General features: G+C 39.6%; 1 protein-coding gene across 1 annotated transcript in view; it reads left to right on the forward strand.

The window, feature by feature from the left end:
- Nucleotides 1–26,016, forward strand: part of ETV5 (ETS variant transcription factor 5) — a 59,176-nt gene that overhangs the window by 22,196 nt on the left and 10,964 nt on the right. Inside the window, exons 6-9 of the mRNA XM_081063604.1 lie at nt 5,853–5,982; nt 6,875–7,162; nt 19,885–20,144; nt 22,424–22,483. Of these exons, the coding sequence (XP_080919730.1) occupies nt 5,853–5,982; nt 6,875–7,162; nt 19,885–20,144; nt 22,424–22,483 (738 nt within the window). The remainder of the gene's footprint in view (nt 1–5,852; nt 5,983–6,874; nt 7,163–19,884; nt 20,145–22,423; nt 22,484–26,016) is intronic.

Genomic DNA, 26,016 nt, shown 5'->3' on the forward strand with positions numbered 1-26,016 from the left:
GCTTACTGATTCTTACACTTTGTGGATACTTTTATATTTTGTGTATACCCAAACAGGCTATATGTGAATAATGGAAGTATATTTCTTCCTTTTTAATCCCTTTGCCTTTTATTTATTTTACTTGACTTATTAAATTGGCTAGGATCGGGCCTGATTTTTGATCACTTTGTTAGATGGAAAAATCCTCCGAGGAGTTCATTAGTAAGAAGAGCAACTGTGAAATTAAGTTGGTTGATTTGTGAACATTCTATCTAAATTTAAAATGTTATTATGTGTTAAAATTTTGTCAGCCAGCCACCCTCATCTTTCCTACCTCTGATAAGCAGAGACATATATTTGTGCATGGATCCTTAACAGAGAGAGTTCTTGTGGTAAATAGGGATCCAGACAGTTCTCTTGAAGGGCTCTTGCTCAGAGGTGGCATTAAGAGGATATATGAGGTTGGACAATTAAGTTCATGAACTCATCCTAGAAAAAGTACTACATACCCCATTGCTGAATATCACTAAGGTCACCTTTGAAGAACTCCCCTTGGGAAGCTGTGCACCAACACTAGTGCCTAGTCCACCCTTCAAAGCAATTTTGGAACTCTTTTTCTGGAATTACCATCAGAGCTGGTGTCGTATTATCCTTGATGTCCTGAGTGTCATCAAAATGTCTTCCTTTCAATATTTCCTTTCTCTTCGGATAAAGAAAGAAGTCATTGGGGGCCAGATCAGGGGAGTAGGGAGCGTGTTCCAATGCAGTTATTTGTTTACTGGCTAAAAACTCCCTCACAGACAGTGCTGTGTGAGCTGGTGCATTGTCGTGATGCAAGAGCCATGAATTGTTGGAGAAAAGTTCAGGTGGTCTAACTTTGTCATGCAGCCTTTTCAGCACTTCCAAATAGTAAACTTGGTTAACTGTTTGTCCAGTTGTAACAAATTCATAGTTAATCCATTTGATATCAAAAAAGATTAGCAACATCATTGGAACAAGTTTGCGAACTTAATTGTCATACCTAATAGTCAAGAAACAATTTCAGGAGGGGCGGGGAATGGGGGTGGGGAGAGATGGTAACCATGGCAACAGTGTTAGTGGCTAGGCAGTGATTGGCTGTAGAATATATCAGGTCTTCTAAAGTGCCTGCAGTTGTCTAAACGAGCAGATGATTTTGGTCAGGTGGAATATAAAAGAGAGAATGACCTTTTTGATGGAACACTGGAACTGGGGGCAAGGACTGTAAGAAGTAAAGGCTTCTAGAGCCAAGAGATGTTAGCTGCCAGTAGGAGTGAGGGAGGGATCCATTTTGGTGGCCCAGAGATGAGGGAAAGTGTAAGTCCTTGAGTGGATTCAGGTGTATCAGGTGTGCCTCCCGCTGGAGAATACAGAGTAAACATGAGGATACAGACACGGGAGTTGGCACAAGGTATTCGTCCACTCTCTTCTTTGGTGGTGTTTTCCTCCTCCATCTCATTCCCTAGTTCTTTTAATCCCTTTTTGATTTAGTCTTTTTCTCTTAGATTCCCTCTGGGAGGTAATATGATGGAATGACTAAGAACTGTGCAGGTAGGAGTCCTGACCACTTACCGCCATGTAACCAGTGCAGATTGCTTATCTTTTTTTTTTTTTTAATTAATTTTATTGGGGTGACAATTGTTAGTAAATTTACATCGATTTCAGGTGTACAATTCTGTATTACATCGTCTATAAATCCCATTGTGTGTTCACCACCCAGAGTCAGTTCTCCTTCCATCACCATATATTTGTTTTTTTTTCTTTTTTGCTTATCTTTTTTAAGCCTTGGTTTTCTCATCTATCAAATGGAGACAGTAGAAGTATCTTGGGTGGGGAAGATCAAATAAAATGATGCAAAAGCAACTTGGCACAAAGTAAAGGCTAAGGTCTGTCTGGCTGCATCTTTCTTGGTCTGTCTACCTTGTTCTTTTCCAGAGGTATTTCTTGTCCATTTTTCCCTTGTTCTAGAGCACTTTTTCTCAACCAGGTGGAAGGTGGTATTTTTGTTGTTTTGGTTGCAAAAAGCTTTATGTCCTCTATTTTTAATGTACAAAGCGGTTGAGTGAAATATCTCCCATTTCTGTCAGTGTAGTAAGTTACCGAAATGGCAGTGCGGAGGAGCTCTTGCCTCCTCTCCCCTCTAATAGCAGCAGCTCCAAGACTTTGAGCAATTCCTTTAACCCCTATGGGCCTCAGTGTCCTCAACTATAAAGTTAAAAGCCTGGATGAAGTGGACGGTGAGGCCCTCACCTAACTCTAATTGTGTCTATGAGAAGATGTTCAAAGTCAGATCCCTCACTAAATTATATGTGCCATGAAGAGAGGACCGTGTCTGTTTTGCTAAATATCATGTCACCAGCACCTTCAGGGTGAGGCCTGTAGAAGATGCTCAGTGAATGAATGACTGAAATCTTTACAAGGGAGGTGTCCATACTCACCAGGAATTGTTGTCAGAGCACCTTTGGCTTTATGGGCCCATTTTCTATAACTCTGAGCTTAGCCTCAAAATTTCTGATTGTAGAAAATGTTTATCAACTCAAATAGTCCACTTTTTCTTTTTAACATTTCTTTTCAATCCTAAGGAGTTCATGATCCTTTCTCAATTCCAATTTGTTGCCATACTTTAAAGTCCTAGGTCTCTGTCATCGTTTAGTAAGTCGCCTGTGTGAAGGTAAATACTCTATTTTTGAAAGCACAGTGCATAATTATACATCATAGCACCATCTGCAAGGTGCTGTGCCATTTTCTTTATTTCTCAAGGCAGCATCACATATCTCATTTTCCAAAGGAGCGAACAGACTGAAAGCAGAGAGCATTTCTTGGGCTTCTAAGTTCGTGCTTGAAATACACCGCTATCTCTGACTAATGCGTGCCATAATCAGGCTCCTTCACACATCCTCTGGCCCAGCAGTCCCTTTGGAGAGCTGAGCCTTCTTCCTTACCACTCGCAGGGCCCCTAATGGTTTTCCTGTCAGTGATCTGTGAAACTTCCAATTCTCATTCCTGCTGTGCTCCACTCTCTTCTTTCTCCTTTGAATGGTTGATTCCTAGGGAAAAAATATTTATGACTACATTGGACCTAGTCTTGTAAGGTATGTGTGGTTTAAAATTAATTGGGACTATTGTGTTTCCCTGAAAATAAGACCTAGCTGGACAATCAGCTCTAATGTGTCTTTTGGAGCAAAAATTAATATAAGACCCGTTCTTACATCATATTACATTATATTATATTAATTATACTTATTATGTTTATTATTTATCTTATATCATATTAGACCAGGTCTTATATTCATTTTTGCTCCAAAAAACACATTAGAGCTGATTGTCCAGCTAGGTCTTATTTTCGGGGAAACACGGTATAATCCATTCCGTCACTCATTTTCTTAGTCCATTTAGGCTGCTATAACAAAATACCACAGACTGAATGGCTTATGAAAAACAGAAATTTATTTCTTACAGTTCTAGAGGCGGGAAGTCCAAGATCAGGGTGCCAGCGTGGTCTAATTGTGTCCTCACATGGCTCTGCCCTCATCTAATCACCTCCCAAAGGCTCCCTCCCTTTTGATACCATCACATCGGGCATTAGGGTTTCCACATACGAATTCGAGAGGGACACAAACACTCAGACCATAGCACTCATCAGATCGTTTTTGAACTCCTCCTTCATGTAGAGAACATAATCTTAGACATAAGACAATTTGGGGATAGTAGAAGATACTATATAATTTCGAGCCAAACTGGTGTGGTACATACTAAAAAGAGTACTATACTATGTAGATTTAAAGAAATCAAGACATCAGACTTGGCTAGCAGTTTAGATTCTCTTGCAAAATGGGTGGGGGCAGCTTTGGTTTACCCTCTGGTGTTAATCTTGTCAGTACAACTGGTCACTTTTATAATATTATAAAAATATCAATACATTTTTAAAATGTGAAATGAGAAAATTGAATACCATAATTGTTTACTTTCTACACTTAGGTAAAACAGTGATTATAAATGATCTTTTTTAGATAAAGAAAGAAAAGTAGGCCTCTCAAGGACATGAAACTTTTACTTACATTGGGGCATCGTCACCTTTCCTCATTATTTTGCCAAAACTTTCTGGCAGCAGACTGGCAAGAGGAGAGTCAACGACAGAGGGTCAGTGCTGAGAGCCACCAAAATATTCACTGCATTGGAGAAATGGTTGTCTGTGTCATGTTGTCAGATTGTCCCTTGTCTTTCTCTAACAACATTCTAACAATAAACTTAGCCATTTTCTGTGTCAGAATGAAAACATTTGAGAACAATTGAGGATTGGCTGCCATGATGTCACCATCAAAAAAAATCACAAGAGAGACTCTAATGACTTCTAAATATAATCTGCCAGTTCTGAACTTATTTCATGTGTTCAGGAATAGCAGTTGGCATTATGTGCGAAAGGAATTATGAAAACCTGTCCTTTCCAGTCAGTCACTGGTAGGACTTTGCTTTATAAACTTGTCATCTCGGATAGAGTTGTCTGTCTCATTTGTTCTCCTCTGAGACCAGAAATCATGGTTGGAGGAGGCACCGAGAAGCCAGTTGGCCTGAAGATTGTTCAGTCTTATCAGGCAGAAAGGGATGATTGTTTTAACTAGTTCTACCTAAGTATAATTACTGAGAATTAACTAAGCTTTTTTAAAAGTATTTTGGGAGTAAACACTGAGTCAAACAAAATTTTAGTGGGTAACCAGGGCCCTGACGGTGGTTAGCTGTTTAATGAGACCTTTGATACAGTGGAAAGTGGCTGGCACAAAAGCTTCACTCGTTCCCCAGCCCCACCCTCCAAGATAGCTGGACAGAGTAGCAATTCTAATCTATAAGTAGAAGAAGACAGCCGTCATAATGTAGCATCTGTAGAGTTTGTCCTTCTATTTGGGTAAATGCCATTTCTAAAACAAGTTAGCTCCCGGAGAAGACAGAAAAGGTAAACCTGGTTTGGTTTGGTTGGGCCACTGTATGTAAGTCACCTTGGTTTGAAAAACTCTTGTTACTTTGCCCTCTCAGAATCACATGAAATATGCAGTTGACTTCTAAACATAAAGCAACAAACAGCTCTGTGTACTATTTCATCAATTTAGGAAAAGCAATTGGCGCCATTAGTGCAAGGATTGGTTATGAAACCCTGCCCTTGGCTGGTCACTACAAAAGGCATAGCGCAGTCATACGCAGCACAAGGGTTTCCAGGACTTCCCTGTATGCAGTTAGCTTTTCTAGGTTGTGGTTTGCTCCTTTTTTGTTTTCCTTTGCTTTTAAATTTTTTGACATACTCCTAAAGTTGAGTATTTCTTACTCAGACCGGATATTTAGAGTTGCTTGAGGAAGGACTTTTTAAAAAATCGTATATTTAGTTTGTAAATATTCCTCTGTATACGAAATGTATTTGCCAGAGCAATTTCAAGCCTTTGATAAGCTAATGTGTAATGTCTACCAATATATTTTTGGATGTTCTGTCCTTTTTGGGCACAAAATTATTCATGCCTGTAATCTTTGGTTTTCTAATATACCTGCTTTTTTTTTTAACTGTCACCTGCAAGATTTTTAAGGTTTTCAGAGCCTCTAGGAAGCAGATCCAACACCAAAGAAATTTGGAAAAAATGACTTGTCTAACAAAAGTGTCAGATGATGATTTCTGACTTTAAAAGAACTTCTCATTGGTTTTAGATGGAAGGTTCTATGTTTAAGTTTTTGGCTTTCTCTGGCGTGTGACTTGACATGAGTTCCAAGAACAATCAGCTGGTTAGAAGATTTGCAGAAGGAAGTATTGTGCTCCCTGTCCCTCCCTAATCAGCTGTCCTCTCTCTGTTCTTCCCTCATCCCTTTGCTCATTTCAGTGGTGCTTCATGCCCCACCTCCAACCAAGATCAAACGGGAGCTGCACAGCCCCTCCTCTGAGCTGTCGTCCTGTAGCCACGAGCAGGCTCTTGGTGCTAACTATGGAGAAAAGTGCCTCTACAACTATTGGTAAGTGGAGCCAGACAAAGGCTGGCCAGAAAGTAACCATCAAGCTGATTGTTTCAAATGTTCAGCAGAAGCCCAGGCTAGCATACCCCCTCATTCAGGCAATGTAATCCTCGGGGTGTAGGCTAGTTCAAATGGGCCCGCTGCGCTGAACATAAAATGCAAAACTGTTAAACCCACTCTGCGGGGGTGGGGGGCCAGGGATGATTTCTTGGGGGTACTGAGCCCTCCTAAGGGAAAGAACCTTGAATACTGGGGTATTTGATCTGTGGCTTTGAGGTAGAGAATATATACTTCTTCATGTCTATCATATGTTAATGTGAACTTTAAGCACCAAAGGAGTAATCTTCAAATCAGAATATATGAAAAAGCCTCAGTGCTGTGCCCTTTACCTAAGAATATTCAAGCCCCAGGAATGAAGCTTTAATTTTAAATCATTCTTTGCTCTAGAAGATAAACATAGATCTGCCTGAAAAGAGAAAGGAGATGAGTTGTTAATTCAAGTGATGTTAACAGCAGAAATTTACTTCAACAAAAATTCTGACTAATTCCTGGGTACCATGGAATACTTGGGAGAGGAGGCTAGAAAACTCCTATCCCCCCATCCATCCACCCCTGCACACGCTCACATGGAGAATTCTTTTGGAAGTGGGGGGTAAAAGGAAACCGGAAGCAGAGGCTAAAATTATCTGAGAAGAATCACTAGAAGTGTTAAACAAGTCTCTGTGACGCAGTGTGTTTGTCACTTTTCTGAGGTACAAATATTCCCTCAGGGCTGCCAGCAATTTAACTATGTTAATGCTGTCATTTCCTGGCAACCGTGGGCTGCTGGACCTGGTGACCAGCTAATGGCTTCATTGCAGCCTAATGGTTTCTTCTCTTTTTCTATTTACAGTGCCTATGATAGGAAGCCTCCCTCTGGGTTCAAGCCATTAACCCCTCCTACCACTCCTCTGTCACCCACCCATCAGAATACCCTATTTCCCCCACCTCAGGCAACTCTGCCCACCTCGGCACACCCTCCTGCAGCTGGTCCCGTACAAGGTGTGGGCCCTGCCCCCACCCCTCATTCACTTCCAGACGCTGGACCACAGCAGCAAACCTTTGCAGTCCCTCGGCCACCACATCAGCCCCTGCAGATGCCAAAGATGATGCCTGAAAACCAGTATCCATCAGAACAGAGGTGGGTGCTGATCTGGGCTTAGCTTCCCCTTTTCCTCATTGGGAGAGGGGAAGCAGTCAGCCATATTTACCCGGTACCTATACAGTTGGTTCCATTGAGGCATCTTGTGGGTTGTGAGGTAAGGCCAATAATAATATGTATATGGTCTGTATATAAATCATCCTGTTCCTGAGGTACTCCAAATGGTTTATAGACATGACATCCTTACGAAGTAGGAGCGGGGAGATAATACTTCCCCCCATTACAGAGCTAGAGGAAGAGTGCCTTGCCCAGTACGCACAGTCTGTTGACTGGCTCAGGGCAATTTCCTGGCTCCTCACTGGATATTGCCTGCTAGACGTGAACCTTGGTTTATGCTACCCATAAAGACCTTAGTAACACTTTACGTACATATTAGGGAAGATTGCTGAGTTACAGGAGGAATTATTACTCATTGGATTTTAACACGTTGTAACAGTAGGAGATTAGCTAAGGACCTTATTTATAATTACCTACTTTTGAGATAGAAATCTCCTGGTTTCACTCAAGGTAGTTCTACATTTCTAATAATGAAATTGAGGTATCAGGAATAACTTGTCAGAGTCATTCATTCATCAAACAAATGTGTAAAGAAAACCTACTTTTCAAACACCAAACTGAACTCCTTAGGTCCCAGCCTTCTGAGTCTGCTATCTGTGGTATTCTAGAATTTTGGATGCTTGTGGCCTTTCTTTATGTAGGGTGTTCTGAGGGCCTGGTCTGTTTTATTTCAAGTCTCTCTGGTGTAGGGAGGTAATGTAGGCTGGTACTTGTCAGTGATGTCACCAAGGGCTGCAAGATGGTGACCATTGTATTTCCTTTCTGTCTTTCTTGCTCCGCATTGGGTGGGTGTGGGCGCGAGAGGCAGGAGTGTACCTTCCTCAGGCCTGGTCCAACCGAAATGCCTCCCAGTATTTACTCTGAGGTCACTTTATATCTAGATGGAAAAAAAAAAGTTACACTCTTGTCTGGTTCTAATCCCCTTCTCCCCTCGCTGTGAAAGTCACTATAAAGAATGACATAATTTGGCTGGTGAGTATTTATTCCCCTGGTAAGGCCAAAATGCCACAAACACCAATGACACACAGATCCCAAGGGCTGAGCATTGATTGGGGGTTGCCTCCGTCGTGGGCCTCGGTTTTGGTTTTGACAGGGAGCGCATGTGAAGGAAGCAACCACCACTAAGCTTTTGCCAATTATTAGCTTGTTAACAGCCTTGCGCTTTTTCAGAGAATTTGGAAATTTGGATTTTTATGTAAAAATTCCAGCTTGTTTCTTTTTTTTCAAGTTGGCAACTAATTGAAATTAAAAACAACAGCAACACTTTGCAGACTAAACAAAACCTCTCTGTGGGCAGAATCACCCTGCAGGCCTGCCAGTTTGTGAACTCAGACCTGGATACCATTTTCATTCTAATAGTTTTTTGGTTTTGTGTTTTTAAACAGTATTCTCCTGATTTTCTGCAGGGATTAACTGAGGGGGAGGAGTGAGGTTGAGCATATATTTGGTATTTGAAATACTTAGAAAATCCTATTTTTGTTATACCATGTGTGTAAAGGAAAATTACTTCATGTTAAATCTCTTATTTATGCAGTCATGTGTTTAATAATGGAGATACTTTCTGAGAAATGTGTCATTTGGCGATTTCATCGTAGTGCGAATGTGATTGAGCACACTTACACAAACCTAGATGGTACAGCCCACTGCACACCTAGGCTGTATGGTATAGCCTGTTGCTCCCAGGCTACCCACCTCTACAGCATGTGACTGTACTGAAGAGGCAATTGTAACAATGGTCTTTGTGTATATAAACATATCTAAACAGAAAAGGCACAGTAAAGAGACAGTATAAAAGATAAAAATGGTCTACCTGTGTAGGCCACTTATAATGAATGGAGCTGGCAGGACTGGAAGTTGTTACTCTGGGTGAGTCAGTGAGTGAGTGGGGAATGAATGTGAAGGCCCAGGACATCACTGTACACTGCTGTGGGCTTTACAAACAGTGCACACTCGGGCTACCCTGAATTTATAAAGTGAGATGAAATCAAGCACAAGAGGAAATGATGCCATCAAGAGAAGTGGTAAACATGAGATGCATGAGGCTGCTGCCGGCATAACAGCACACTGTTTCACAGCTAATTTTTTTTATAAGTAGAAAGAGCATACTCTAAAATAACAAAAAGGTAGAGTAAATACATAAATCAGTAACATAGTCGTTTATTATCATTCTCAAGTATTATGTGCTATATGTAATTGTATGTGCTGCACTTTTATACAACTGAAAGCGCAGCAGGTTTGTGTAACAAGCATCACCACAAACGTGAGCAGTGTGTTGCCCTATGACGTTACAATGGCTATCACGTCACTAGGTGATAGGAATTTTTCAGCTCCATTATAATCTTCTGGGACCACCATTGTAAGTGTGGTCCATGGTTGACTGAACCATCATTATGCATCTCATGATTATTTCCCCCTTAATCCATGTTTCTTATCCAGGGGGGCTTGTGTAAACAGATTGTGTCAACAGTTGACTGAATTGGGAGGGACATTCCCTAATTCTGCTGGAGGTTATTTGTCCTGTAGACCTTGCAGACAGGGAGCTTTAGTCTCTGTGGTGAAGTACGTCTCCCTCTGGGGTACCCAGCCTCCTCCCAAAAGGAGGAGGTTTGATCCCTGACATTTATGATTCCTCCCTGAAAGTTGCCTGTCAGTCTTGTACTTACTTCCCTTTACATTCTGCCATTACGAATGATGGGTCTAAAATAAAAAGACCCCCCACACACTGGGGTGATACAGAGATCCTTGAGAGATCTGGGGTGAAGGGCAAAGTCCTGAATGGATAAAAAGAAAAACAATTGGGGTACTTAGGCTTATCTCAAAGTTGAGAGCGCACAGATGTTCCCACGGGGGCTTATTAAAAATGCAGATTCTTTGCTGCACCTCAGAGATTGAGTTGGTGGGTCTGGGGCAAGGCCAAGGTATAGTATTGCCACACTTTGAGAAATCATGTTCCAGCCCTCTCTTCTATATCCATCCCTCTCCCCCCACCTATTTGGTGTTTAACTAGCAAGTATCCAGCACTGAATTTTATTCTTATTGCCCTTGTCTAATACTAATGGGATAATGTGATATCTGTGTGACACAAAATACATAAAACACACGACAAATGATTTTGCTTATAGATACTGGATAACACAACAGAAAATGAGAGAAACTAAAATTTTTGGTCTGATTTTTATAAAAGTAATAATTGCAGTCATGTATGCTAGCAAGCTTAATAATCACACATTTAACAACTTTTATGCCTTCCCAAAAGTGGGGCAGATTATACTCTTGTTAGTCACTGTAGTTTGTTCTTTGCTAACTTTTTATTTAAATTAGAGGGAATATTACTTCAGAACTAACCCCCAAATAAAAATGGATGGTATTTTGCAGCATAGAAGGAAATACAGTCTCATTTGAGCATTTTAACAGCTCTAGCCAATACAGAGTAAGAAACCCTGTTTTACAGATAAGAAAATCAGGCCTCAGAGCAGCTAAAGGACTTCCTAAAGGTCATGTAGCCAAATACAGGGTCATACATTTAGAAACCAAAACATTAACTTACAGCTACACCATATCTTTTGGTTATGATTTTGAGAGTTGCTAATATTCACTAATGTCTACTAAACAGTAAGTGACTTTGAGAAATCTGTCCTGACCTTGAACTTGATCCATCTCTTTATCTCAAACTACCAGAATTGTAGCCATCTCTTAAACTACAAAATCCTATTAAATTCCTTCATTACTCATCTACACCCATGTTGTAACACATATATCTGTTCTGTTTGGCTCACAGTGTGCCTTATCTCTTCAGTTGAATAAACTGACGTTTAAAAACCATGATTTAGACCCCTTTCTTTAGACCACACTTTGCCCAGTATCTCACTTGTCTTCAGTATATGTTTATTGATGATAGGATCGTCATTTGCTAAGATTATACTTTAAACGACTAAAATGTAATGTAGTCAAAAGTACATTCTTAATGTTTTATATAATCTTAGTATATAATTCTTCACAACTCAAAACTTATTTTTAGAAGATAAATACTGTTTGGAAGCAAGATTTATATTCATGATTTCCTCCCCCGAAGGAGGGAAAAAAACATGTAATTTGGCATGTTCAGACATGTTCATTTATCCTTAAAGACCACAGCTGCTCTTTGAAGAGGAGGAATGCTTCTCATTCAGTCATTCCAATCTTGCAAGTTTTTTCATCGTGCTGTTTACTATGTTTACATGTGCTGGATGGTGGAACTTAGAAAATATCCCTCTGTTATGCCCATAGTACTGGCCAGATATGTTTTTGTCTTTTACTGTACCATTTCTTATTACATCTCACATTGAGTCCCCACAGTTCAACTAAAGACGCTTCACTAAGAAATGTATTGTCCAGGGGGTGGCCGGTTAGCTCATGTGGTTAGAGCGTGGTGCTTATGACACCAAGGTTGCCGGTCCGATCCCCACATGGGTCACTGCGAGCTGCACCCTCCTTAAAAGAGAGAAAGAGAGAGAGAGAGAGAAAGGTATCGTCTGAGAGTTTTGGAATATACTGCTCTCTCACTCAGCATCAAGAAGCAAAAATTCAAGAAAAGACAAAATTTAAGAAAATACTCCTGCTGGTGGAAAAATCTGCTGCTTAATGCTCCCCCGAGGGCATCAGTATTGTAATAGACTATACTGCTGAAACTGGTGGTCAGAATGGAGTGTCCCGGAGTCATCAAGAAAGGGTCAGTTACGAGTGGCATCTTCTAAAAGAGTGAATAGCCTACTGCTTGAGAAAATTCTCTCTCAGTAGTCATGATCACAGCTTCAAGGAATGATGAGCTGAAATTTCCTGGAATTGTGATTTAATAGAAAACTACTCATTCTCTAAAGATGCTGGATAGATTAAGAGAGTTAATATACTCAAGTTTTTTTCTTGTTTCTACTTCCTCTCTTAAAGTCCATCCCTAATAAATTGCTGTTCATTTTTGTCCTTCAGATGTTGTAATTTTTAGAGAGGGAAGAACTTGACTATGAGTCACATTTGTAGCCTGGCCTGGGAATGTGTCTGATGCGTCTCCTCTCCACACACTCCTGTTAATCGCATGTTATATATACGGCAGCACAAAATCACTTTGGGATCTGAAACTCAGTTTCATAGATGCTTAATGGAACATTCTTTAACAGAGTTAGTAATGTACTTTTTTTGCGTGTGTACTTCTAATGGTTAGAGTGTGGGATATTTATAGTTCTGAATCTTAAGAGCTTGTTTTCAGCATTTCACCATGTTTGCTGTAGGTTTATCAAACTAATTTTCTTCTTTCCTAGTTCACTGAGAGTTGTTTTGTTTTGTTTTGTTTTGTTTTTTTAAAGATTTTATTGGGGAAGGGGAACAGGACTTTATTGGGGAACAGTGTGTACTTCCAGGACTTTTTTCCAAGTCAAGTTGTTGTCCTTTCAATCTTAGTTGTGAAGGGCGCAGGTCAGCTCCAGGTCCAGTTGCCGTTGCTAGTTGCAGGGGGCGCAGCCCACCATCCCTTGCTGGAGTCCAACCAGCAAGCTTGTGGTTGAGAGCCCCCCCCCCCCCCCCCCCCCCCCCCCCCGCCCCCAACCAACTGAGCCATCCGAGAGCTCTCACTGAGAGTTTTTAATGTGAATGGATGTTGAATTTTATCAAACACTTTACAGATTTTCTCCTTTAATTTCTTACTGTGGAGAGTTACATTGATTGGTATGAAACCAATCTTGTATTCTTGTGATAAACCTAACTTACTCGTTATGTATTACCTTTTGTACATTGCTGCACTTGGTTTTCCAATATATATTTAAGACTTATCCATTGCTATTTATGATTGAAAATAATGTATACTTTTTCTTCTTTCATTGTCCTTGTTGGGTTTTAGCACTGAGATTATACTCATCAAATGAGTAAAGGGTGTCCTCCTTTTTATATAACCTGGACTAGTTTGTGTGACGTTGGAGTTCTTTATTTTTTGAAGTTTTGGAAGAATTTATCAGTAAAACAGTTTGGGCCTGATAATATCTTTGTGGAAAGATTTTTAATTACTGATTCAGTGTCTTCACCTTTTATCGTCTTGTTCTTGATTTCTATTTAGTTGAGTGAATTTAATAAATTATTTTTTCTAGGAATTTTCCATTTTGTGTGAGTTTTAAAATTAACTGGCATAGGGTTATTTATACTGTTGTTTTTTATAAAAAAAAGAAAAACACGAAAAACCTCTATAGCATCTGTAGTTATCTGTTTTTCATGTTTGGTATATATCTGGACCTTTTTTCTTTCTTAGTCTTAGCAGACAATATCATTCATCTCTACAATAAATCAACTTTGGCTTTACTCATCTTCTCTTGGATGTTTCCTATTTCATTGATTCCTGCTTTTACTAAAATATTTTTATTTTCTTTCAGTTTATTGTTTTTCTTTTTCTAATTTCTTTGGTTGGATGATCAGCTCATTAATTTTTTAGCTTTTTTCTCTTTATAATATAAACATATAACCAAATAAAACTTCTAAGGTTAGGTCACATACATTTAGTTTTTCCCAGATTGCTTGTGGTTTATGCCTTGTTTGGATGTAATTGTTAATAACATCCCTTTTTATTCCCCCAAAATATCCTGGCTTGAGCAATCAATTCTTTCATTTCCCTACCCAAGCCCTGCTTTAGCTGTATCCAACAAGTTCTGATTTTTATTTATTTATTTATTTTTAAGGAGGGCGCAGCTCACAGTGGCCCATGGGGGGATCAGACCAGCAACCTTGGTGCTACTAGCACCATGCTCTAACCAACTGAGCTAACTGGCCACCCCTGATTTTTGGTATTTTAAAAATTCAATTCTAACTGTTTTCCATTATTTCTTTCAGTTTTGAAGTTCTTTAAAAATATATGTATATATTTCTTTTTTTAATTTAATTTCCAAACATATGGGCATTTTTTTGTTGCTTGAACTATGTGATTTCTATTTAAATGTTATCGAGAGTATTTGAAAACAATTGTGGAAACAGTAGGCCAATGGCTCTGGAGCTGGACAGACTTAACAGACCTGGGATTGGATCCCAGCCCTGCTAGTACTTTCTATCTATATGACCTCAGGCAAGCAATTAACTTCTCTAAGTTTTGGTTTCTTCATCTGAAAATGGAGAATAGTAGATACCATGTAGTATCATTGGATGGATTAAATGAAATCATATTGGCACAGAGAAGGTACTCATTAAATGTCAACTTCTATGACAGTTTTTCTTTTTAAAAATCACTTTTGTATTTCATAAAGAAAACTATACCAAAGGAATCTTCCTAAAATGATGTAGATACTTCAATTTAGAAATTGCAAGTTTTGAAAATGTAAAAGCACTCTTTATCCCTAATCTTTTCATTGTCAGACTTAACTAATGTTGTACATATAAAAGTAATACCTACCATCTTATGTTGGTGACATCTCCTACTTACATCACTTTTCTCCTTCCATATTTGATCTTGAGAAATCAGACAAGCATCTAGGCCTTTAAAGGACATTTTGTTCCTCATCTCTCAATGTTTTAGCACAGTTTAGGTGGGCCGATTTGAGTCTAAGCAGAGCTGACAAGCCTCACAGCCCTGAGAGCTGTTGTGGGGTTATTTGGTGTGTGTGTAGGGACAGTGTTTGGGTTTTGTTTTGCAACAGTGTCTGGCTCTTGGTATATAACAGGAAAATAAACAGCAATGTGAAGTTAGCTGGCGTAGTGCCACCCAGAATATAAATCAGCAATCTCTTTCTGAGAAAGGAGACTGGATATTGAATAGCCAACTAGTGGACTCTTTTTTCTTCATTTAAAGTTTATTGGGGTGACAATTGTTAGTAAAGTTACATAGATTTCAGGTGTACAATTCTGTATTACATCATCTATAAATCACATTGTGTGTTCACCACCCAGAGTCAGTTCTTCCATCACCATATATTTGATCCCCTTTACCTTCACCTACCACCCTCCCCCTCCTTCCGCTCTGGTAACCACTAAACTATTGTCTGTGTCTATGAGGTTTCTTTTTCATTTGTTTGTCTTGTTATTTTGTTGTTTTGGTTCATATACCACATACCAGTGAAATCATATGGTTCTCTAACTAGTGGACTCTTGTGTTTTGTGTTTGGGATAGTTTTCCAACAATTTCTTAAGATCTTCCCTTAACATTTGTATAACTTCTGAATTTGGCATATTGTGGGGTGGGGGCAGTCGGTGATGTTTGAGATAATGTGTATCAAGAACCTAGCAGAGGGCTGGACCCTGTTTCATGCATTATCTTATGTAATCTTTACAATAAAGACCTTTGGTATGGGGTATATTGGTTGTCCTTATTTTACCGACTAGGAAACTGAGGCTCAGAGCACTTACATAACTCACCCAAGGTCATACAGCTAGTAAGTGGTAAAGATTGGATTTCAGCTGGGGATGTTGCAGCTTCACAGCCAGAGCCTCTTCTCTTACCCAGCTATGCTGCTTCTCTATTTTCTACCTTCCCTTAGCCTTAACGGAAATACTAAGTATGTGGTGTTGGCTTCTTGGCTGGCTGTGCGTATCACCACCTCTCAGCTGGCCTCTGAACCATCACTCCTTCACCTGGCACCCTAGCCACTGTGTAGCCTTTATTGAATCCACACTTCTTTCCTTTTCCCTTCAAGCATTGCGTTTACTCTGTGTGTTGGCAGCAAAAACCGAAAAGGAAATGCAGAAAAAGCATCTAACGGTTTTCATAACGTAAACCAAATGTTGTTAGCGTGGGTGAGCTCTTGGGAGGAGAGGCGCTATATAAATCTGACAAATAAATAAATAACTGGTTCTTTAAATAAACTGGCACTGAAAAAGTCTTAATCTGTAACCTATTGAATTTAGTCTCCCTCAGTAGTCAGTCTCTTTTTGCTCACCAACTGCGTTCACTACCGGCCTGAGCTCTGTTGGGATATGGGTGGGAGTGGAAGGGGGGAGGGGTTGGGAGGGTATGGGGGAGAAGAGGTTTGTTAGGAACCAGACCACTCATCCATTGAAAATGACTGCCTGCCTCAGTAAACAAGAGGCATCTTTATCATAGCTGTATTATGTATACAACACATTCTTATATACTTCAAAAGGATTTCAGACAGGGGAAGGGGGTTCAAATGAAGGTCAGTGAGTAAAGTTCACAGAATGTATTTTGAGGAGAAGGAAAGACTGAATTACTTTACTAATCTTTGCAAATAAAAGCCTTGACCAGGAGCAAGCTCTGTCTTTCTTCCAAATATGTGAGTTTTGTGACCTACGCTTACGATCCATCCCCTTTACCACTGCCACTCCCTCAAAACAAACCAAGAGAGAACAATCCCAATTACAGAATCTGTCTGCAGATCCCAGGCCCCTAAGCTTCATGAATTCTTAAAGTTATGATGGGGGTTGCTGGCTGATGCCCATATGGAAGTACCCTTTCCTGAAGGGGCTGTACCAGGACAGCTCTAGAGTTTCATTCTGGAAGGTGAGAAGATGAGCACCGAGAGGAAGTGGAATGATTGGGCCTGCCAGCTGCAGAGTCTCTGGTTACAGAACTGAGGGGTTTGTGCCATCTCGGAGCCATCAAAGGAAGTGATTTGTGGAGGTCACCTTTGAAGGTGCTAAGATGGTGACCGAGGGGAAAGGGAAAGAACAGTGTGCCCTTGTTATTGTTCCTTCCTGCTGGCATAAGGTTTGAGTACTTTATAAAAATAAAGCCTTAAGAATATCTTCATCTTTCTTTTCTGCCCACTTCTTCAAAATTTTCTTCAAAAATTCAGGTTTGCAGCCTGCTGCTGGTGCCTGTATTCTAAATGTCAAGCCTAACCCCAAGTTTCAAATTTACACTTCTTCAAAGACCATGGAAGGATTTCCTTAAATAACACCAACTTTGAAATCTCCTTCCTGATGAAGTTCCACTGTAATGCATTTAGCACCCCAGTGAAAGAACCGCCACCCACTGAACCTTACATAGTTTATAAAACTTGTTTAATGTATTGGCCAGGCAGACTCTGATGTTTTCGGTGTCTGGGATAAACGGGTAAGTATATATAAAATTGTTTGGTGATTTCATGTTACAAAATGACCTTAGGGTGCTGCTTTTGATAATAGGGTGGTGAAGACTCGGGAACGAAGCTATACACCCTGATCTAAACAGTGCTTTATCTGCACTCCACCTCTTCAGTTTAAGATTTTAAATCTTGATGTTGCAGAAATCTGTTGGCCACATGTTGCCACAGATTGATTCAAATCAAATTCAAGTTATTTGATTAAAGCTATTAATAGAATTCAAAGTAAAAGAGTAAGACCTTCATATTACAGGATTATATTGTTGATTTTTTTAAAAAGACACTGCAATTAGTTGTTCTAAAATCCTTCATTTTTTACCCAAACCTTGACTCATACTTTCGACCTGAGGGCATATATTGCCAAATGCTTTTCTTTAGCCACGTAGACGTGCCTTATACATAGTTCACGGATTGAGGCCTCACATTGAGGGCTACCGTCTCGAACATCTACACTCACCCTCCTGCCTTCTACCCCAGTCAGTGATTACAGCTGTGCCAGAAACCATGCTTTTGTAGACATGGTTTTATTTCATCATTCCAGTAGCATTTGGATGGATATTGCATCCCCATGTTACAGAGGAGGAAACGGAAGCCATCACTTCTGTAGTAAGTGGTGTCACTTCAGGACCTCAGGCTTTCCCTTTTACTAACAGGGCAAGGGCAGTTGGCACGCCTCTGGATTTTTCTATAGCTAAAGGATGTTAATGATACTCAAATTACAATAACAAAGGCTTTTTTAGTCTATCTTATTATAAAATAATGCATATTTGTTATTAAACTGTAGATGAGCAACAAAAGAAAATCACCTAAAATCACAACCATCCAAAGATAAGCAATGTGAATGAACATTTAGGTACAAATCTTTCCAGGATTTTGTATGACACCCTAAATACTTTATTTTTGCAAAAATTTGATGCTCTTTGTACTCTTTTGCATCCTGCCTTAATAAATCGAAAATACTTTTGTATGTCCATACATATTTGCATATTATATCGTATTTGATGGTTCCTTTCAACTGAATGGCTATATGACGACATTCTTAGCCACTTTCCCTGTTAGACATTTGCATTGGTGGCCATCTTTTGTAGTTATATCTAATCATATCTATAATTTCAGTGTTTTTTATGTGCCAGACAGATTTATTAACTGACTGGTCATCCTCTAAGTGATTAGGAAAAACGATTTCTTTATGTAGTACTTTTTTTATTACTAATGAACTCTGTAATAAATAAATAAACTCTGAGAGTTTTATTACTAATTAAACTGTTTATGTATGACCATTAACATTTCTTCTTTAGTGATTTTCCCAGTTTATGTCCTTTACCCATTTTTTCTGTTGGGATGTTCATCTTTTATTGATTTTTTAAAGCCCTTTATGTCAACATTATCAACAATTGCTATGTTTGTTAAGAGATTTTTTTCCCCCAGTTTCTTTAATTTGGGGGTTTATTTCTAGCATTTTCTAACTGTTACAGATTTTTTTCCTGCCAGTTTGTTGTTTTTCTTTTGGTTTTGTTTCTGGTGTTTTTTGACTTATTAGAAATTTATACAATGAGGCATATCCATATTTACCTTGATAATTTCTACTGTTGGTTTGACATATATAAAGGTTTTTTTCTCACTCCAAGATTATATGTTTTCATATATATATATTTACTGCACTATTATGACTTCACATTAAATCTTTAATCCATGTGAAATTTATTTAGGCATGTGGTATAAAACGGGTCTAACTCCCCTCCCACCCCGACACACACATATTGATTTGAAATGCCTACCTTAACAAGTAGTAAATTTTGAAATATACTTGACAGTTTTTGACTTTCCATTCAATTCCTTTGATAATGTTTATCTTTCATTTCTTATGTTCATGTTTTAATTACTGTGGCTTTATAATATTTGTCAATATCTAATGGATCATTTTCAAAAATTATTTAATATTTTAAATAAAGTTTAGAGTCATTTTGTCAAGTTGGTTGGGAAGGCATTGCTTTTATAAGAATAATTTTCAGTGAATCAACAGCTTCAAAGTCCTAAATATTTTCTCTTTATTTAGGTCTTCTCTCTTTTTCTCAGAAAACAGGTTTACTGTTTTATTCTTACATGGTGTAGACGTTTCCTGATTATTTGTAGGGGTTTTATATTTTTGATTGTTAGTATATGTGGAATTTTTTTAAACTACATTTCCTAACTGATTAATTTGTACTTTTTGGTCTTTAAAAATTATTTCTATCTACGGTGAGAGAATGAATGAACTAGTAAACAAATATATATGTACATGTTAGGGCTGTTTGCAAGTAATTAGTTTTTATATTCAGGTAATAATCTGACCCAACCATATAGATAGACTGTGTATGAAATAAACATGCATGGAAAATAAGAGGCTACCATGTCATTGCTTTGATTGTTTTTTTGCCAGTACTGACTGAAGAGGTTTGAAATGTATGACATAATTTTGGGAAGAAGATAAAATGTCCAAAAATAAATATTAATATGTGCTTTGCAAATAATTCCATTAATCTGAACATCTAATCCTCAATGCTAATTTATAGTAGGTATTCATCTTGTTTGTAGTTAAACAATATAACTACTTTCTTCTTGCAGATTTCAGAGACAACTGTCTGAACCCTGCCACCCCTTCCCTCCTCAGTCAGGAGTTCCTGGAGATAATCGCCCTAGTTACCACCGGCAAATGTCAGAACCTATTGTCCCTGCAGCTCCCCCACCCCCTCAGGGATTCAAGCAAGAATACCATGACCCCCTCTATGAACATGGGGTCCCAGGCATGCCAGGCCCCCCAGCACATGGGTTCCAGTCGCCAATGGGAATCAAGCAGGAGCCCCGGGATTACTGCGTTGATTCAGGTTAGTGTGAATATATGACATTCTTTTCTTCGTGCTCTTATTCATCTATCTAGTTGTTACTGAGTGTCTTCCATGTGCAGGCCTTTGGAGAATAATTTTATAGAATTTGCTCTCAAAAAATTTAGGAGCTAGTAAAGCAGACATGTTTATGCGTAACTGAGTACAAAACAGAAAAGCCAAGCAAATGGTAGGAAGTGCAGTAGGCATTCAGAAGTGGTGCAGAGTTCACTTCTGGGGCCACGTGTGAAGAATTGCTAGGGTCCAATCTGGGTGACACCCTGTTTAAGACCTACTATTACCTTAGGGCACTGGACACAGGAAATATTAGTTCTGCATTTTAGTTCTGCCCCTAGTTCTGTGGCTTTCTTTTTGAATCATCAGACCCCTAAACTTTCAATATGAGTATAAGGAAGGAGAGTCCCAATGTAGCATGGGATTTTTCTATTCTCGAAATGAATGGTGTTCTTAGAAACACCTGGATGCCCTAGCTGTGTATGGTTCTGGGTATACCATGGAAAAGGCTGTTCTGTTGGTTGCTTCGTTGGATTCGCTCATCTGTTGCAATGCTTTCATCTGGGAGCATTGCTGTGTCCTTCAGCGGCTGCTGGTGTACCCAGGAAGAGGGGGAGAGCACGTTAGGGCTCCTGTTACTTAGTTACGGGATGCTCTTGTCTGCTCCAGTTGTCTCTGAACTAAAGCATATCAAGAGTTTAAGCTATACTTGGGGACTCCTTTCCCTCCCTCCCCACACACACTCACTCACTGACTATATCTTATAGGCCAGGCCTATTAAATGAGATCCTTAGGGAAAAGGAGAGTTGGGATTTTGTAGTTTTCACTTAGGAACTGTTTCCTCCTTTTCAGTTTCCCTTCTTTCAGAAATGACTTAAACTTTTTCACTCTTTTCTTGCAGTTGGTGCTGGAGGGTGGTGGGTAGGTTTTCAGCCTTCCCCGGGAGTTCTTTTCTTGAAGACCCTGCGGAGGAGTGGGGCGATATGTACTTGAATGGCCTTTGCAAATGGAATATGGCATAGAATTTGCTCTTGACCCTCTGTGTGATAATACATAGATTGCTCAGTTCAGGCAGGAATTGGTTATGGGAAAGGCTGGGGAGATAGGCAGAAGGGAGACATCTGTTGCTTTATGATAGAAAAATTACCAAGTATAAGTATTAATAGCTTGTAAAATTTCCACTGGTATTCCTCCTGAAGGTTTTGATGTATTTTTCTCAGGAGCAGGCATAACCAGCATTTTTCCTTTGAGGATGACATTTAATCTGTCCTGACGTGTTTTTCACTCCACCTCACTCCCTTAACGCAAGACACCCAGCAGATGTTACTATATCTCTAATTCTTTGATCTTAGTGGTATTCCTGGGGTAAAGGCTTGTCTCACATGGGCACAACTCAACTCACTGTCGTTTATTTCAGTGGACACCTTGATAACATGATCCCTGAAGAAGAGATTGCTTGAGCCTGGGTTTCATTCTAACAGTTCCAGCATGGTGAAAATGTACTTGCTAAACTGCAGTCCCCCACTCCTGCCAGTTCTTGTCCTAACTTCGTAGCTTCAAATCCCCTAATCTCTATAACCTAAAAATACCCTCACCTCAGCAGAATTGGATGTGACCATCAACTGTAAAGGAGAGCAAATTGGGAAAGATCTAAAGCGATACTCCGCCCCTTCCTAACACCACAATCTTTATAGGCAGAAGGCCAAGTTTGGCCTTTTAAAAGCCAATTTCTTCTACCGCGTTTCCCCGAAAATAAGACCTAACTGGAAAATAAGCCCTAGCATGAGTTTTCAGGATGCTTGTAATGTAAAATAAGCCCTACCGTATTTCCCCGAAAATAAGACCAGGTCTTATTTTAATTTTTGCTCCAAAAGACTCAGTAGGGCTTATTTTGTATTATGAGCATCCTGAAAGATCATGCTAGTGCTTGTTTTCCGGTTAGGTCTTCTTTTCGGGGAAACATGGTATTAACTCTCTCACCAGGTTTAGTGTTAACTAATTTCTAAAATGAGTAAGTGATGAGAGTGAGGCATCATTTATTTCCTCCCAGTTCTCTTGATTAGGAGTCCTACTTTCAGATGGTGGGTTATAGTGTTTTCTATGCTTATTGGGGTGGTACCTTTTTCCCAGGACAAGACCAAAAAAACATGACCTTGGAGCAGGAGAAGGTTCAGGAGCTTTATCACAGAGCTGCCGTTCAACTGTTAGTACTGATTCAACTGCAGACAGCAGTGACGAGAGTGTGTATGTCTGTGTTTCTCTTTCAGAAGTGCCTAATTGCCAGTCATCCTACATGAGAGGGGGCTATTTCTCCAGCAGCCATGAAGGTAAGTGGCTTTAAAAAATAATAAAAATATTTAAGGAAGCTTAAAACTGCTGTTTCCAGGCTAAGATTTGATATCCTAGGTTGACTCTTCCTTAGCTCAGGAATATGAGAGCTAATTGATCATAACCTTCAGTTACGTTACACACAGGGTTTGAGGTACGCTCCTGAACACTGTGACAGCTGCCATCATCTTCAGTAGTAGTGACCCTCACTTTTAAGAGTTCACATGGTAACGTGAAGGAGAAATGAACCAACCTCAGTTCCACATTCCCACACAAGGAGGTTATAGAGCTATATATAACACTGTTGACCTACACTGGGTCTTAGGAATTGTATCATGACTTGAGATGGTAGGTTCAGGACTTCTCTTCTGAACATTGACACAGGGAAGGGTTTTATTCTTAGAACAGCTTCCCCAGAAATGTCTTATTTTCTGTCACATTCATCTCCATAAATGATCTAGAGCAATGTGATTTCCCCAAACCTATGGCCTGAGCTTCACCTGGGACTTGTTAGAAATGCTCATTCTCAGGACACACCCCAGACCTACTGAATCAGAAACACAGTGTTTTAACCAGCCAGTGAGCTGATGCACATTCGCGTTTGATAACTGCTATAGAGTAGAAAGTCTCAGTTTTGGCTACACATTAGAATCACCTGGGGAACTTTTAAATCTTTGGTGTCCAGGCTTTACCCAGAAAAGTGCAATGAGAAGTTCTGGGGTGGGACCCAAGAGTTAGTAGTTGTTAAAGCTCCCCAGGATTCCACGGCGAAGGCACAGCAATTCCAATGCATCCAAAATTGGTAACCACGGTTCTCTAGAGTTTTTAGAGGAAAGTGGAAAGAACTGATAAAATAGCATTATGAAGCATTGACTGGTTTTTGTAAGTAATTGGTTCTCGCGTGGTTTCAATGAGTAGCTGCTTCCCATTGACTTGGTTAGAGGGGAGACCAAGTGTTGTTTCACTGGGCATCTAGGGATAGTCTGAGTGTCCAGCCCTGGGAAGGAAGGGCTATCTACTGGACCTCTGACTGTAATTGGCACAACTGTTCTAGGTTTCCAAATGTCTCTACAGGAGCAATTGATGTCTACAGCAGGGAAACTAGGAGGGAGTAGGGGAAGAGAGGGAGGAAAATATTTTGCATAATTACAACATTTAGAAAGGAGCATACTCTTAAAGGAAATATTTTTAGTCTGGCATTTGACCCCTGGGCTGCTTACTACACACAGAATATCTGGCAAGTTTGTCTTCTTTTTCCCCACTCTTTCCCATTCTTTTCCCTGCCTCCACACACGTTAAAGAAGTTCATTTCAAAGAGACCTGCATTCTTAATTGCCCTAAATTACCCTGCCATGGTTTTTCTCTACTTCGTATACCGGCTTGACCACAGATGCCTGTGAAACAGTGAAACAAGTATTTCTGATTGACATCTGTGATTGCTAAGATAGCCATCCTGCCTTAGCGTTCACCTGGAGTCTTTGCATGCTGTTTCGAATCTTTGATTTCTGCTACGCTCCTCATACAGGCCCTTCCTTCCTGCCACCTTTATTTGAGTGATTAGATAGTTGTGGCCACAACTGATAATAACTGCTGGTACAGATTCAACTGACTTAAATTTCACTTAAACCAACAGCATCTTCCAGATGTTTTAGAGAACCACATGTGGCAATGACTAGAAACCACAAAATAACACCAAAATGATACTCAGGGGCAGGATTTCATCTGATTAATTTGAAAACCAAACCTAAAATGTAATCTAGATTTACATATTTCCCCTATATACTCAGAATGTATTATCCTTACCTTAGAGCAAGGGTGTCCAAACTGCGGCCCGCGGCCAACTGCGGCCCATGATCCATTGTTAATTGGCCCGCAGCAAATTCCAAAAATATATTTAGTTTACTTAAATAAACCAGGTGAGGCAATACGTACTTCACCTCGAGTGAGTGGCCCGGCTGTTTGTGTATTTTATCGCATATGACCCTCGGTGAAAAATGTTGAAAAAAGTTTGGACACCCCTGCCTTAGAGGACGAAAAGCTCTAAAAATAACTTGGCAAGGTTAATAAGTGTGTGAACTTTGAAGTAGTATACTTATAATGACCTTATAATAAGGCCATCAAAACATCACTGGAGTTATCAAAATCTATATGGAAAGTTGGGAAATAAGTAGCTTCCTGATAGCCAACGCAAAAGGCATGAAGCATGATGGATTATGTAATTCTGATTGATAATACAAAGTATAATAGTTTGTCATTAAAGTCAGTTTTCTAGTACCAAAATTGGAAATAAATTTATCATAGGAGTCACTGAATCCCTGACTTAAAAGTTAGCACTGTATTCTTAAATCTTTTTTTAATGGCAACTAGTAATGAGCTTCTCTCATATTTATTCAAGTATTTATTAAGCACTTATCATATACCAGGTGCTATGAGGATACTAAAATATTCAGGAAATTGTCCTTATCCTTAAGGAATTTGGAATCCATGACAGTGATGTAAGATAAAGCTCTTACATCATCCAGTTTATTTCTTAATAGTACTTAGACCAATGTACAATTAACTACCTTAATTTTTCTAAACTATCACTTATTGCACACTTATTTACCAGGAGCTATTCTTGGCAGTCTGGTGTAAAGATAAATAGATCCATGGAACAGAATATATATTAACTCATTAAATTCTTACCACAACTCTATAACGTAGGAATTAGTCTTGAAATGAGGAAACTTGAGCACAGAGAAATTAATTAACTTGTTCAAGGTCACACAGCTAATCTAGGTCCATTAGTCTGCTCCCGGGTGCACTCTTTAATGTTCTATATTACACCATGTCTCATTTCTTTTTTTCCCTCTTTATTACCTGTCTCCTCCAGTTGGGATTCAAGCAAGTCCCAAGGCTGTTTCTTCTCATTATCTACCTCCTTCTAGCACAGTTTCTGGCATAAATGTTTATTGGACCTAAATAATAAGTAAATACCAATAAAATATACATCCTTTGTTGTAGTTAAGCAGAGAAATAGTGCTTGGGGCTGAGAAAACAAAAATGAGTAATACAAACCTCAAAACAATCTCAGTTTCCTTTAAGTTGGGCAGTGTTTTCCCAGTCCCAGGCCTCTTAAAAGTGGTGCTGGTCCTGCCAAGGACTTGATCTGGGCTGATTGTGCAGAAAGAACAGCAGGTTGTTTCTTGGCACCTTTACCTGTAGATTTCTCAAGTCATATAGCAAATCCCTCTCAAAATCTAATGAAAGCCCTTCACTGCAGAGTGGCTTCCCCTCCCTATCCCCTCTGCATACACCTGTACTGCACAGCCCGATGAGTGGTTTACCACCCAGGAGAAGTGTGCTGGTGAAGGAGAGCGCGCCGGAGTGCTCACCCCGGAAGCAGGCTGTGGTCCCCATCAAGCCTGTATGTTACCTGGCTTGGATTTGAACTGCTGGTCTTGTTAGGGTGCCCGGTGACATGGTGGTCAGCGCTGAATGTATATGAAGGGTTCATGGACTGAGAATGCTGGGCCACCCTTCTTGACCCCTT

Source organism: Rhinolophus hipposideros (assembly GCF_964194185.1).
Source record: "Rhinolophus hipposideros genome assembly, chromosome: 2".
Taxonomy (NCBI): Eukaryota; Metazoa; Chordata; class Mammalia; order Chiroptera; family Rhinolophidae; genus Rhinolophus; species Rhinolophus hipposideros.